At 42.5% G+C, this 14,522-nt stretch overlaps 1 protein-coding gene and 1 long non-coding RNA gene across 2 annotated transcripts; one reads left to right on the top strand and one right to left on the bottom strand.

Annotated features, from left to right (window-relative positions):
- The first annotated feature begins 1,428 nt into the window (after window positions 1-1,428).
- Window positions 1,429-1,943, top strand: LOC111610139. Its single transcript, XR_002753511.1, has 2 exons — window positions 1,429-1,780; window positions 1,852-1,943. It is a non-coding gene; the product is annotated as an uncharacterized LOC111610139 (long non-coding RNA).
- Window positions 1,944-3,523: 1,580 nt separating this feature from the next.
- Window positions 3,524-13,552, bottom strand: kctd7 (potassium channel tetramerization domain containing 7). Its single transcript, XM_023342534.1, has 4 exons — window positions 13,057-13,552; window positions 9,177-9,346; window positions 7,428-7,606; window positions 3,524-5,726 (listed from the first exon to the last, which is right to left on the bottom strand). The coding sequence occupies exons 1-4, from the start codon at window positions 13,393-13,395 to the stop codon at window positions 5,350-5,352; spliced, it is 1,065 nt and encodes a 354-aa protein (XP_023198302.1). The 5' UTR covers window positions 13,396-13,552; the 3' UTR covers window positions 3,524-5,349.
- Between the last annotated feature and the right edge of the window lie 970 nt (window positions 13,553-14,522).

The following is a 14,522-nucleotide window of genomic DNA, read 5'->3' as shown; positions in this document are numbered from 1 at the left end:
GCTTCAGGCCCTGGAAGCCTTGGGGGTCTTCCCATTGTTTAATGGGGACCCGCCAAGCGCAGTTCCAGATGCCGTCCACATCCCGCACCTTCATAGCCTGGCCTCTCACAGTGCAGTATCTACCCAGCCACATCTTCAGCACTGACAGTCTCATTGAACATCCTGACAATCACCGTTTTCAGGGAGTTGTCAGTCAGTTTCTCGACGTCAAAAGCTGAAAACTGGGTCTTAGCATTTTCAAACCGTGTCCAAAACTCCTTGAGAAGTGCGGCAGAGCAAAAACTTACATCATATCCCTTATTGAAAGGCAGGGTAAGGATACAATTCAGGTCATCTGGCTGAAACTTCAGCACCTGTTGAATAAGCTTCCTGGAAAAGTCCAATCTCGTTACTCTATTTTCTTCTTCTCTTTCCTTAAATAAAAATCGAACACTGTGGTGCCTCCGCCATGGCTAGCCGCCATGGTGGAGGCACCACCAGTTAAAGGTTTAAAACCTTTACTAAAACCAATAAATAGTTAAGAACCACCAATAAATACAAACCTTAAAAGGTAAAAGATATTTTCCACTACTTAGTGGTCAATATCTCAACCGGGGAAAAAATTTACTGAACCTCTAAATCAGTGGCAACAGCCAAGTCACAAAGACTACCGCTATCACCACCCAGAGGAGGGGACCGCTGTCTGAGCCAAAAGGCCGAGAAGCGATCCTTGTTTTATTCTCAACGTCTTCCAATCCAAACCAAAAAGAGAATGTAGTAAAACTGTTGCTGTCTTCTCACCTTCATAATAAAAGCATAACATGACCACTAATGGTCATGTTAGCACTGAGTGCTAGCTGTTAGCTCCTTGAGGACAAACCATGCTGTGTGATTTTGTAGCATTATTATAAACAATTTGGCTGTTTTTGTCTCGGGGAACAAGTGATTAATGATCCATAATTAAAATGCTGCCAGCCGTTGCTAACTCGTTAGCTGTACTGAGGCCTTTTTAACAAGATGTTCATCCAGATTGTGGTGAATTAGTTTTTATATTTACCTTAAATGGAATGTTTCAGAGTCTGTATACTCCAGTTAATGATTATTTAATTATGAAATTAGTTGATTATTTACATGATTGATTAATCCGATTAATTGTTTCAGCCGTACTTTATATAAACCTGAACTGAATTATCTAAATGCAAAAGAGCAGAATTTAAGAGGAATATATATATATATATATATATATATATATATATATACGTACTGTATATATATACACTGCTCAAAAAAATAAAGGGAACACTTAAACAACACAATATAACTCCAAGTAAATCAAACTTCTGTGAAATCAAACTGTCCACTTAGGAAGCAACACTGATTGACAATCAATTTCACCTGCTGTTGTGCAAATGGAGACAACAGGTGGAAATTATTGGCAATTAGCAAGACACATGTCAGAGTTCCGGTGTGAGAGCGTGTGCATGAGAGTGTGAGTGCGAGTGTTGCATCTTCTTTCAGCGAGGATCTTCGTGAGGAGTCTGTGGAGCCAGCGCAGGTGAAGCTGATCTGCCTCATCAGCGTGCTGGAATATAGGAGCGGCAGAACCCTTCAGTCTTCGCTAGATGGTTAACGCATACCGAACTTGCCGAGAATACCTGCCTGCCTGCTCCGCCGTTTCCACCGACCCCCTCTCGCTCCAACCACCCGCGATTCCGCCTCGCACCCGCCCTAGGCACCGTAGCACTCCCTCGCACCGGACCCTGGCACCTCACCCCCACGCTCTGAAAGATCCACGTCAAATGTAAGAAAGTTCCTGATTCTTCCTCCACACTCTCTCACTCCGAGCCCATTATAATTCAGCTCTCGTTTCAGGCCACCTGGTCGGGCGACCCTCGCCCTCCTGCCGAAGTCCAGAGAACTGAATATAATTTGTCCTGTTGTAAATAAATCACTTACCTTTTCCATCCAGCGTGTGGTTTCTGCATGTGGGTCCGCAAACTAAATCAAACCATGACAACACACTCAATAAAGGAGTGGTTCTGCAGTTGGGACCACAGACCACTTCTCAGTACCTATGCTGTCTGGCTGATGTTTTGGTCAGTTTTGAATGTTGGTGGTGCTTTCACACTCGTGGTAGCATGAGACGGACTCCACAACCCACACAAGTGGCTCAGGTAGCGCAGCTCATCCAGGATGGCACATCAATGCGAGCTGTGGCAAGAAGGTTTGCTGTGTCTGTCAGCGTAGTGTCCAGAGGCTGGAGGCGCTACCAGGAGACAGGCCAGTACACCAGGAGACGTGGAGGAGGCCGTAGGAGGGCAACAACCCAGCAGCAGGACCGCTACCTCCGCCTTTGTGCAAGAAGGAACAGCAGGAGCACTGCCAGAGCCCTGCAAAATGACCTCCAGCAGGCCACAAATGTGCATGTGTCTGCACAAACGGTTAGAAACCGACTCCATGAGGATGGTATGAGGGCCCGACGTCCACAGATGGGGGTTGTGCTCACAGCCCAACACCGTGCAGGACGCTTGGCATTTGCCAGAGAACACCAGGATTGGCAAATTCGCCACTGGCGCCTTGTGCTCTTCATAGATGAAAGCAGGTTCACACTGAGCACATGTGACAGACGTGACAGAGTCTGGAGACGCCGTGGAGAGCGGTCTGCTGCCTGCAACATCCTTCAGCATGACTGGTTTGGCGGTGGGTCAGTAATGGTGTGGGGTGGCATTTCTTTGGAGGGCCGCACAGCCCTCCATGTGCTCACCAGAGGTAGCCTGACTGCCATTAGGTACCGAGATGAGATCCTCAGACCCCTTGTGAGACCATATGCTGGTGCGGTTGGCCCTGGGTTCCTCCTAATGCAGGACAATGCTAGACCTCATGTGGCTGGAGTGTGTCAGCAGTTCCTGCAAGATGAAGGCATTGAAGCTATGGACTGGCCAGCCCGTTCCCCAGACCTGAATCCGATTGAGCACATCTGGGACATCATGTCTCGCTCCATCCACCAACGTCACGTTGCACCACAGACTGTCCAGGAGTTGGCGGATGCTTTAGTCCAGGTCTGGGAGGAGATCCCTCAGGAGACCATCCGCCACCTCATCAGGAGCATGCCCAGGCGTTGTAGGGAGGTCATACAGGCACGTGGAGGCCACACACAATACTGAGCCTCATTTTGACTTGTTTTAAGGATATTACATTAAAGTTGGATCAGCGTGTAGTGTTATTTCACTTTAATTTTGTGTGTGGCTCCAAATCCAGGCCTCCATTGGTTAATAAATTTGATTTCCATTGATGATTTTTGTGTGATTTTGTTGTCAGCACATTCAACTTTGTACAGAACAAAGTATTCAATGAGAATATTTCTTTCATTCAGATCTAGGATGTGTTATTTGAGTGTTCCCTTTATTTTTTTGAGCAGTGTATATACAGTATATATATATATATATACACAGTATATATGTATACTGTGTATATATATATATATGTGTGTGTGTGTGTGTACATTTTTTCCACAAAACTTAAGAAATAAACTGGAGAAATCCTATTGCAGTTAAACAGTTTTATTGTACCACAACATAAAAATTATGTTTTCATTCTTTAAATACAGACAAATAAAAGACAACTAGAGATCTGGAGCTTCCTAGAAGCTAAAACAAACATAAACAGCGATATAAAAACATTAAAAACACTGGAAGTCATAAAGATTAGTCATGTTTCAGGGGAAGAACGTAGTGCTTCAGTATTATGTGGCAAATTAATAAAATCTGAATAAATCTGATGAAAGAGTTGATTCTTATAATCAATTAAAACGGATGACGTTACCAAACATAAATAAGACTTTTCTGTTACAATCACATGGTGCTCAGTAATAGTCAAGTACAGCAGGACTCAAATGATGGAAATGACAAAAGTTTTTAAAAAAAATCTAAAATTCTCCCTGAATTCTCGCGCTATTTTCTAATAAACTTCAAACATCTATAGTGGCTGCAAAAATTCACGGCTGTGCGTCAAACCTCCAGCAATGCAATCCCTTAAAACAGAGAATCTCCTTATTTTAGCGACCGATGAAAGAAAAACACGCTGACCTCCGCTGAACCTTTCCCATCGCTCCTTCAGCGACGCATAAAGAAAATGTATCTCACAGTTCACCTGACACAAGACCTATAGGAAAAGATCACATCTGACTTCACGTCACAACATCGAACCGCCACTATTAGCTGTGATCAGAACAAAAAGCTGCCGATGGATCGCTATCGATCCCGGTTCATTTCACTCATTGATCGGAACAAGAAGCGTCGGGCTTCCTGGTGGAGCATTAGGACGTCCAATCAGACGGCTGGACGTTTCCATGGTTACCCCTCCAAACGGAAACCAGTGAATCTTTTGCCGACGGGAAATAACTGCTGAAAAACAGACCGAAGACGATGTGGCTTCAGGAAACATGAAAACAACGGCTCCACCATCGTCTACACAAAAAATCAGTTTAATTATGCCGTCTTTGCATAGCTGGTTGATTTATTGGGGTAGAAACAAGCTGCAGTTTGGCCCTGAATGGGAAACAGATGCATGTTAAATTAAAGTTGAGTTTTCCTGGCTCGGTGTTTGCAGGATCACAGTTTTCTCTTTCCACCAGATAAATCTCCACTTCAGTCCAGTCAGGAGAACCGTCTGGTTTCTTCCCACTGTCGCCTCATTCAGGAGGATCCAAAATACCACCGGATGTTTGACTTGGTTTGGGTTTCATGTCTTTGTAGTAATTTGGACCCGACTGGACAGAAACGGATCCAGAGATGAACTGAAAACATTTGTAGCCCCAAAAACGTTCAAATGTTTGGGTTTGTCTGAAAAACAGAGTTTTAGAGCCAGAAACCAGAATAAAATCATAAAATATGAGAAAATCTGTATGAAAATAAAGTCAAATTATTGTTAGAATGAAGTCATTTTCTAAATGCTTCACCAAAAATAATAAACATTTAAATAAGGAATGTTGAGCCTGTTGTTTTGGTTTTACAGATATGAAATATCTCAGCATCAGATTATTGTTGGTAGCAGAACGTTGCTGCTGTCCTCAGATCAAAGATTAAAACTAACTTTTCTGGTCATTTTACGACTTTATTATGTTTTTAATCTGCTAATCATTTTATTAAAAAACGCCACTGTCTGGCCTCAACAGTCTGCCCTAACCTGCTTTAACTGTTTCATGTTTCATGATGAAGGCGCTGAATTTAAACGACAGGAAACTGTGAAATGTTTGAGGAAACAGGAAGCAGATTTAAAGGGTCACATTGTAAAATCCTGTCAGTTTGAATAGAAAACCGAGTTAAAAGCCGTGCTGCGCTCCGGTCCTGGCTCCGGTCCTGGCTCCGCCGTTCACCACCAGGTGATCTTGAACTCGTAGATGGGCCTCTTGCAGTAGTAGTGGTTGATGAGGTGCTTGTCGCAGACGCCGATGCACTGCTGCTCTGCGGCGATGCCGCGCTGCGCCAGGTCGCTGACGATGCAGTGCAGCAGGTCGTAGACGTCGGCCACGGCCTCCCACGGCCCGAACGACACGTCCACGTCGCAGTGGTGCTCAAACAGCTTGGCGTCGCCGTCGGCGCGCTCAAAGCGCAGCGAGTTGAAGAGCGGCCGCTCGTATGGCGTGATGGGCATCTCCTCCTTGTAGACGCACACCTTCAGCTTGGCGAAGCGCGCCTTCTTCTGCATCGCCCGCAGCTTGGCGATCTCCACGATGCGTTCCAGATTGTCTGAAATCACGGCGGTTCAGTGAAAACACGTTAATGTTCGGTGACTCCTATCATTCTCGTAGAGAAACACGCTCAGCACTAAATATTAAAAATAAAAACATACACAGCTTCTAGAAACTAAGAAAGTCAAATGCTACCTTGTTGCTATGGTTACACATCATAACAACGAAAGTAAAAGTCTCCCTAGAGCAGCTTCTGAAGCCAGAGGGAATAATTAACCAAACCAGTAACGTGTGTAATTAATAGTTATTATCTTAGCTTACAGCTCTCATAATGTAATAACCATTGATAATGACAAATTAATCTGCTTAAAGCCGGATTTTCCTCTGGCTGTTGGTGATTTTACCCAGAATCCTCGGCTCATCAGGCTCTTTACTCACCACCTTTAAATTTTGCATGTTGCTATAAATAAAGGATTTTATAAAGTGTTTTTCTGCGTGAAGCTCCAATCGCTTCGTTGTTCACGGCAGCTTGCTGAGGTTTCCCACCCTGGGAACGTTTCTACGTTATAAAACAGCGGACCTGCTAATGGTTTAATGCTAGCTCTGTAACCTAGTGACCAGTGTTAGCTTAGCTTAGCTGCCTGGCTTTTTCTTAGTTCTTAAAGTGAATTTTATGTTTTAAGGCTTTAATTTCAGACACATGAATTTAAGACTTTTTAAGGATCCAAGGTCACCCTGTAGCAGTGAGAGACCCACCCAAAAGACAGTAGTATGCCACACTTTTCAGACATTTAGACCAACAGTAGCCATAATGAATGGTTAGACGTGTTGCTGTTGGGAAACTAGCCGCAAGCAGTGTTAGCAAAGCTAACCTCTAGCTTTGTTAGCAGAGCTAGCCTTGTTAGTGAAGCTAACCTCTAGCTGTGTTAGGAGAGCTAGCTGTGCTAGTGAAGCTAGCCATGTTAGCCAAGCTAACCTCTAGCTGTGTTAGCGGAGCTAGGCGTGTTAGCAAAGCTTACCTCTAGCTTTGTTAGTGGAGCTAGCCGTGTTAGCAAAGCTAAACTCTAGCTTTGTTAGCGGAGCTAGCCGTGTTAGCAAAGCTAAACTCTAGCTTTGTTAGCAGAGTTAGCCGTGTTAGCAAAGCTAACCTCTAGCTTTGTTATCAGAGCTAGCTGTGTCAGTTAAGTTAACCTCTGGCTTTGTTAGTGAAGCTAGCCATGCTAGCCAAGCTAACCTATAGCTGTGTTAGTAGAGCTAGCTGTGTTAGTGAAGCTAGCCATGTTAGCAGAGCCAGCCTCTAGCTCTGTTAGCAAAGCTAGCCTGGTTAGTGAAGCTAATCTCTAGCTGTGTTAGGAGAGCTAGCTGTGCTAGTGAAGCTAGCCATGTTAGCCAAGCTAACCTCTAGCTGTATTAGCAGAGCTAGCTGTGTTAATGAAGCTAGCCATGTTAGCCAAGCTAACCTCTAGCCGTGTTAGCGGAGCTAGCTGTGTTAGCAAAGCTTACCTCTAGCTTTGTTAGTGGAGCTAGCTGTGTTAGCAAAGCTAACCTCTAGCTTTGTTAGCAGAGCTAGCTGTGTTAATGAAGCTAGCCATGTTAGCCAAGCTAACCTCTAGCCGTGTTAGCGGAGCTAGCTGTGTTAGCAAAGCTTACCTCTAGCTTTGTTAGTGGAGCTAGCTGTGTTAGCAAAGCTAACCTCTAGTTTTATTTGTGAAGCTAGCCATGTTAGCAAAGCTAGCGGCTAGCTGTGCTAGCGTCAGACCTCTGTAGTAGGGCAGCAGGTCGAGGAAGGCCTGCCGGACCTTCTCCCCGGTCAGAGGCTGCGTCTCTTCCAGGCGGTCCAGCAGCGGCCCAATGGCGTAGTACTGCGCCTCCCGGTGGACGAACCGGACCCGGTCCCGCTGCGGCAGCTCGCCTTCCCGCAGGAAGTTCAGGATGTCCCTTCAGATGGAAGAAAGTCACTCTGAAATGCTCAGTTAGGAAAACGGAACAAAAACAGGTTAAATAAAACCCTAAAGAAACAAGAAATATATTTACAAATTAATAAAGGCCGGTTGTGATCGCCAAATGAGATCTTTTCATTTATTACATTAAAAGTCAATTCTGTATTCATAATATCAAATTAAATCTAAGGTCTAAAATGACTCAACTGGATTCTGGTAGTTTTAAACTTCATCAAGAAATAAAAAATGCTTTTCTAGTCTGCTTTATGTAAAACTGAGCTACCAAATTTCCATTTTGGTTGATTTCTGTTTGTAGAGACTGAATTAAATATAAAGTCTTTGTTCAGCTGAAACCAGAAGTTTCCATCCACTGAATAAAAAGATTCTCCACCTTTTCAATCAGGCTGAATTTCTTTAGTTTCATTTCAGTTAGAATTTCCAAAATTATTTCCATTTACTAAAATTGTGTAAGAGATGTTTTTATGTCTTCAGAATAAAAGGTTTACGTACCAAAATGATTACCATCTCTTAAAAAACTAAAGAAACAATCTAAATATGTATTTTTAAAATAAAGACAGAGTGGGCACACTTAGAAAGATTGAAACATACGCAGCAGTTTCCATCCACCGAATAAAAAACGTTTTCTATCAATAAAACAAACTTTTTTCTCCCACTGTCTGAAGTTAAATTGGACCAAACTTCTTTTATTGTTTGATCATCTAGAATTCAAAGGTAGTTCAAAATGAAAAACTGATTAAAGACATTAATAATTAAACCTGACATATTCTCTCTCTTGTGATGTTGGCATTTAGCAAATATGAATAATTTGTGATTCCAACTGACCTAAGACAGGAGAAATCTGGTCTGATTTAACTTCAGACAGACAGTTTGTCTCCTGGTTAATAATAATTTACTCTATAAGTCCATATAATAAAGACTGCACCATAACTTCACTTTTATTCATCTGCAACAGATCAACGACAAATAACCTTTTTCCTCAGTCACTTAAATGTTAATGTTGAAACAGTAAAAGTAAAGAAGTTAAAAACTATTAAAATAATTTAAAGAACTGAAAAGTCAATAATAAAAAATGTGTTTTAAAGAGACTAATTGTTTAAAACTGTAAGAACAGAGATTTTTTATCTGGTCCTTTACCGCCTCCTTGTGGTGGCTTCATCACATTGCATCTTTTTAACGCGACCGCACTGTAAACTGAAAAACATGACTTCATAATTATGCCAACAGCTTTGTTTGTAATTTGCATAAATTCTCTACAGTGTTTTTATTTCATCAGGAATCTCAGTGAAGTTCGGAAAAACATGAAAATCCTCTGCAGCGTTTCGTCCGTTCTTTCTGCTTTCATTCGCAGATTTTCCACTTAATGCAGAAATACACCGCGGTGACGTCACTGAAACGATGCTGACGCAGCCCGTTTGCTTCTCAATGATGAATCCATGAAAACGTGTCAGGATTTAACGAGCTGCCTCTCAGAGAACACCATTTGATTTTTAGAAACTAAAACTTTCTTCAACACAACTGACTGCGTGCTGGTTCCGGTCGGGGCTCACCCAAAGTAAGCGCCGTCCCGGTCGATGAAGTAGCGGCCCTCGGCGTCCCGCGGGATGTAGTGGCGCCCGCTGAACATGGCGGCCAGCATGGTGTCGTCGTAGCGCCGCAGCGTGGACAGGCGCGTGGTGAAGAGCGTTCCCCCCACGTTCAGGGAGATCACCTCTGGAAACTGATCACAAACAGATCTAATAATCAGTTATTGATGGTCCATTAACTGGACAGTTCACCAAACAGAACCAGCTTCGAGTCACAATGGTTCCCATAGCAACATTCATCCTTCTTCACTGTAAAAACTGAATCCCAACAAGTCTTATTGTCTAGTTTAGTTCAAATATCTGAGAAAGAAACTAAAATAACTTACAGATTTTCATCAACATATAAAAGTCAACAATTCATTAATAATGATGGAAAATTACCAGGATTAAGATTATTTCATTTAAACTAAGATATTGTTCTCATTATAAGAACTGCAAGTTGAACTCAGTTTTTATTATTGTGTTTAATTATTACTAATAATTATAGGCCTGTCACGATAGCAAATTTTGCTCAACGATTAATTGTCTCAAAAATTATTGCGATAAACGATAATATTGTTTGAAGACCTTTTTACACTGATTTAATGGAAATGATGTAATAATGCATGTGATTTCCTGCCCAAGATAGATGCACTTTATTTTCAAAAGAATATTTAACACTGGAACTGATAAACAAAACAAACAAAAACAAAATGGATTCTCAGTCTCCATTAACAAAAAATGTACTTGATAAAAACTAAACATAAAGCCAAAGTGGAAATAAATACTGCATTCAACCAAAAGATTATGAAGTCTGTATATTATGTTGCCCTTCAGTAATAATTAGATTTAAATAGAGAAGATGGCCACATCGACTACCTGATGCAATAATTCACACTACAGGATTTTTGCTCCTATTTTTCTCCTTACAACAATCTTAGATCGTTGGTCTTTCTAAGATTGTGTGGTGTGTTACGGTAGATCATCGTTGCCCCTCTGATCTAAATCAGGAGTTTTTCCCCACTGGGAGCTTTAACTACACCTGTTGAATGTGACAGGTAGCCAATCAGAAAGCCAGGATTCTCCTCCTGTTTTCTGAGGGGAAATTATGGAGGGGAATCCCAAACAGCTGACACGGAGCAACAGCGGACATTGGAGATGATATGTGGAAACAACATTAATGTTTATTCAACATGCAAAGAATATAGAAATGACAAGAGGAGGAGTTGGAGCCAAATTGCTACTGCAGTTGATAAACCCGGTAACTTTTCAGCTGTTCTTCGTTAACGTGACGTAAACAGGTTCTAATGATTTTCATTCAGTCAGGACTTTACGCTGACACTAGCCACATGCATTGCAGGTAGATTGTAGTAAAGCATTGATTAATGCCTGGTTTTAAAATTAGTTCACTGAACTTGTAGCCATTATTTTGTGCCCATTGTTGGACACCACACGGCAGGACCAAACCCGATGGAACCGTTATACCTAGGATTTCTGTCGGCTAATGTTTGGTCTGTCAGGGTTTAAAAATGGGTCGACAATCGGCCGACAGCTCTAAGATCGGGTCGTCTGCTCTGGGCTTTACACTAAGGAAATGAGGTCAGAGGTCAGTGGAGAGCACCGGAGTTGAGCCTTTTTTCATTCAGTGTCATCAACAGAAAGAGGAAAAGGCCGGAAGAGACGATAATGCCGATAATTAAAATGATGTTGATAGTTTTAATTTATCGTACGATTAATCGATTTACCGTTTATCGCGACAGGCCTAATAATTATTGAGTTAAAAAAGCTCCTATATCTTACTGAAAAGTTACTTTGGTTTTGTTTCAACTGAATTCAGATATTTGCAGTAGAAAATAGACAAAAATACTTGGTGAGATTTTGGGGGGTTTTGCTGTGAAATTATTAATTCCAGGCTTCAGTCACCAGACGCAGATATTTATGAGTTGTGACGGATTTTAACTATTTCAATCTAAAGTTTCACATGTTTTGTTTGTAAATTGGATGTTATTTCCAGAGTAATGCACGATGGGGTATTATTATTTCCTTTTAATAAATGACAAGGTTCATTTATAAAAAGATCTAAAAACAATCTATTTTAAACAGCAACACAAATTTATGAAATGTGTTTTTCCATAATCTTATTTTCAGTTTTTGCCATACATGCCAAATATTTATGCTTATTCTGAGATTTTAACTGCTGAAATGCCAGTTTTCTCCTTTAAAGTTGCTTTTTAGTTCTAGAAAAAAATGAAAACAAGATTATTTTCCCCACAACCCAAAAATCTGCTTTGGACGTTTCCTGAGGTTTTATCTGAGCCTGGAAGTAACGAGAGCCAAGCGCCTGACCCGGTGACCCGGTGACCTCTGGCTTTATCTCCATACACGATAAATATTTCTATTGCTGCTCCGGCTGCAAAGCAGCTGCACAGGAAGTGGCTTCAAACACCAAGCTTTTCTCACAACCCACCAGAGACGCTGATTTTTAACCGTTTCAGGTTCAAACATCCAGACTCCTCAAACATAAATGTGTCTTCCCATAGTCTGACCAAAGCTCATGTAACAGTGTTTAGGTTTAAGTTGTAGAATCCCACTTGCTTTATATGTATCAGTGCAATGGGGAAACAGCGCCCCCTCTCTGTGTGGCTGGTTAAATGTTGCTGGCTCCTGCACTCAGTGCCAGTCTGTGAAAAGTGGAAAAGTAGAAAAGTGTTAGCAACACATAAAACATCATTTTTATTAACTTAGACAAATAGTGTGAAATTTACTATATGTGTGCCTGGTACCAATTTTTGTACTTTTAGTTTAGTTAATATTGTAAAACACTTTATGTGCTAAGCTAAAGGCTAACTTAACGCTCTGTTGTAGTGTGCAGAGTGAAGCGGAGCCGTTGCACTGATTTGAACTCCCCATATGTTCCCATTCAGGAAATAAACTGCCTGATCACCCAGAAACTCGTCTTCATTAAAAAATCTACACAACGCAGAGTCGAGGGGTTACTGGGGCCGGCCTGGTGCAGTGGAGTGAAGCAGAACCCGGTTACACTCAGAGTGTCGAACAGCAGAATCATCCAGAGCCAAAAGTCACATTTCATCTGTCCAGCCTCCAGAACTGCAGCTCCTTGAAACTGTTTCAAGTTTAAAAGAAATGCACTCAATTTTACGGGGCTTATTTTTCTATAAAAATGGGAATAATCGAAATACGCCCGACTCATTTTACACAGAAGTGATTTCTGTTTTTACATTTAAATACCAGTTTAGTGTTGCTACTGTACTTAGCTGCATATCTGGAAAACCAAGACAAAGAGGATCGAGCAAAAAAAACTTTATAACACTGCAATAATCCATCCATCCTCCCCTCACTGGATTAATAATCCATCCATTTATTCATCTCATGGGATTTTAATCCATATAATCATCCAATAGGAAAACATAATCCATCTGTCTATTTAGTGGAAATCCATTGATATAGTGGGATTAATAATCTATGCATCTATCTGGCGTCAACAGTCCTTCTGTTAACTGATAGGATTGCTGATCTATCCCCATAGATCTATGTTGTGGGAACTGCTGATGGCTCCTCAGAGACTTGGGTTTAGTAGGTTTGAATAGAAATAAGACGCTTAAACTAAGACCCACGTGACACGGCTCCCAGCCAATCACCGCGCGGCTCGGCGGCTAAGCCAATCACGGACCGCAGAGTAAATATCTCCAAACAGTCAAACTGTGGAGTTATTGGAGATATAATGTGTTTAATGGCTGCCTCTGGTCACATTTTAGTGCTTTGTTTTATGTGTAGCGTCATTAGTTGTTATTTAGTGAATAAATTATGCTCGGCGCGGTGACTTTCCGTGAAGCGGCCTACCCACCTCCTGCGGCTCCGGGGTGGTCAGCGCGGCGCGGCGCGGCTTGCTCGGTGCGCGGTGCTTCGGGGAGGGGGAGAGGGAAGGAGAGGGGGAGGCCGGCGGCTTCCGGACGCCGTCGCCCTCCTCCGTTGGGTCCGAGCTGGACATGGCATCGCTCGGTTTGTCCGCGTCGCCAGCGGCCGAGAATACCACCATCACTTTGGGCAGCGGCAGCGTCCTCTGTCGCTCCTGAATGAACCGCCTCACCCGTGTAGTAGCGGCGGGCAGCGGGCTGAAGGACAGAGCCTGCCGCTCCCTGCCGCCGTCAGAGCCGATGGAGCCGCTCGAGCCATTCTGCTGCATGCACGCGGCCGGCGGGGCCAGCTGCCGCGGAGAGGGAGACGTCTGGAGCCGCGGAACCAGCAGCGGACCTCCCGGGACAACAACAACAAGAGGGTGTGGCTGGAGCTCAGCCCACCACCCAGCAGAGGCGAAGCGAAAGCGGGGAAATGACGCCTCCAGTGACGGGAAGCCTCAACAGCATCGCTGTTCAAGGAAGGATTTATCAGGACGTCAGCACGCTGGGCTACGCCAGCTTTGGAACGTACGTGGCGTGACGTAAGAGTGAATTTTAACGTCCGTACGTACGTGGAGTTTAAAAGGACAGATTGGATTATCTGCATATTACTGATAGTACTGATGATGATAATAACTGTTATAACACCATAATAGGTCATTGAAAGTACAAACAATAAAACCAAACCACAGAGGCGGTTCTTGTATAAATGGCGCCTTGGGCTCTGCAGCCCCGACTCAATACATTTTGATATAATAATTAAAAATATGTATTTAAATTACGTATATAATATGTGGCAGGCCTAGAATTTTGTCATTGGGGGGAAGGGATATGAGAATGACAACACACACACACACACACATATCTATACCTAGATATTGTACAGAAATATATATGCAGTTGTATCTGCAGCGCAGAAATTTTTTGATCAGAATAATTGATAATCATCAGAATAATCAATAGACTAATTGATGACTAAAATAATTGTTAGCTGCCCAATCCTTGCTATCCTTGCAGTTTTTAATTCTTGGCTTTAAGCTCAACAGAAACAAATGTGAAGATGTTGACAGGCCTGTTCATAACGGCCATGTTGATTTGTTGGCAGATTTATTTAAAGGGATTCCTTAACTATGTCAGACTTCCTCAAAGTCTGTGGTGAATACATTTCAATGAGTAAAATCTATTCTCAGATTTTATCCATTTTTGCTGAAAGTCTTTCTCTAGTTTTCTGTTCTTATGAAGTAGAAACAGCTCATGTCAGTCTGTTTCTTTTTGGAGACTTTTTTCTGTCTGGTCATGTAGTGTTTTTCTTTCTCGGTCCTCTACTGAGCAAAGAGTTTTTCTGAGCTCTGCTGAGGCTTCTGAAAATCAAGGTTTCCCCTGCAGACGCCGTTTCTCTTCTCGGCCCCCAAGT

This window comes from Xiphophorus maculatus, chromosome 11, assembly GCF_002775205.1.
Source record: "Xiphophorus maculatus strain JP 163 A chromosome 11, X_maculatus-5.0-male, whole genome shotgun sequence".
Classification (NCBI taxonomy): Eukaryota; Metazoa; Chordata; class Actinopteri; order Cyprinodontiformes; family Poeciliidae; genus Xiphophorus; species Xiphophorus maculatus.
This window is presented reverse-complemented; position numbering and strand designations above follow the sequence as displayed.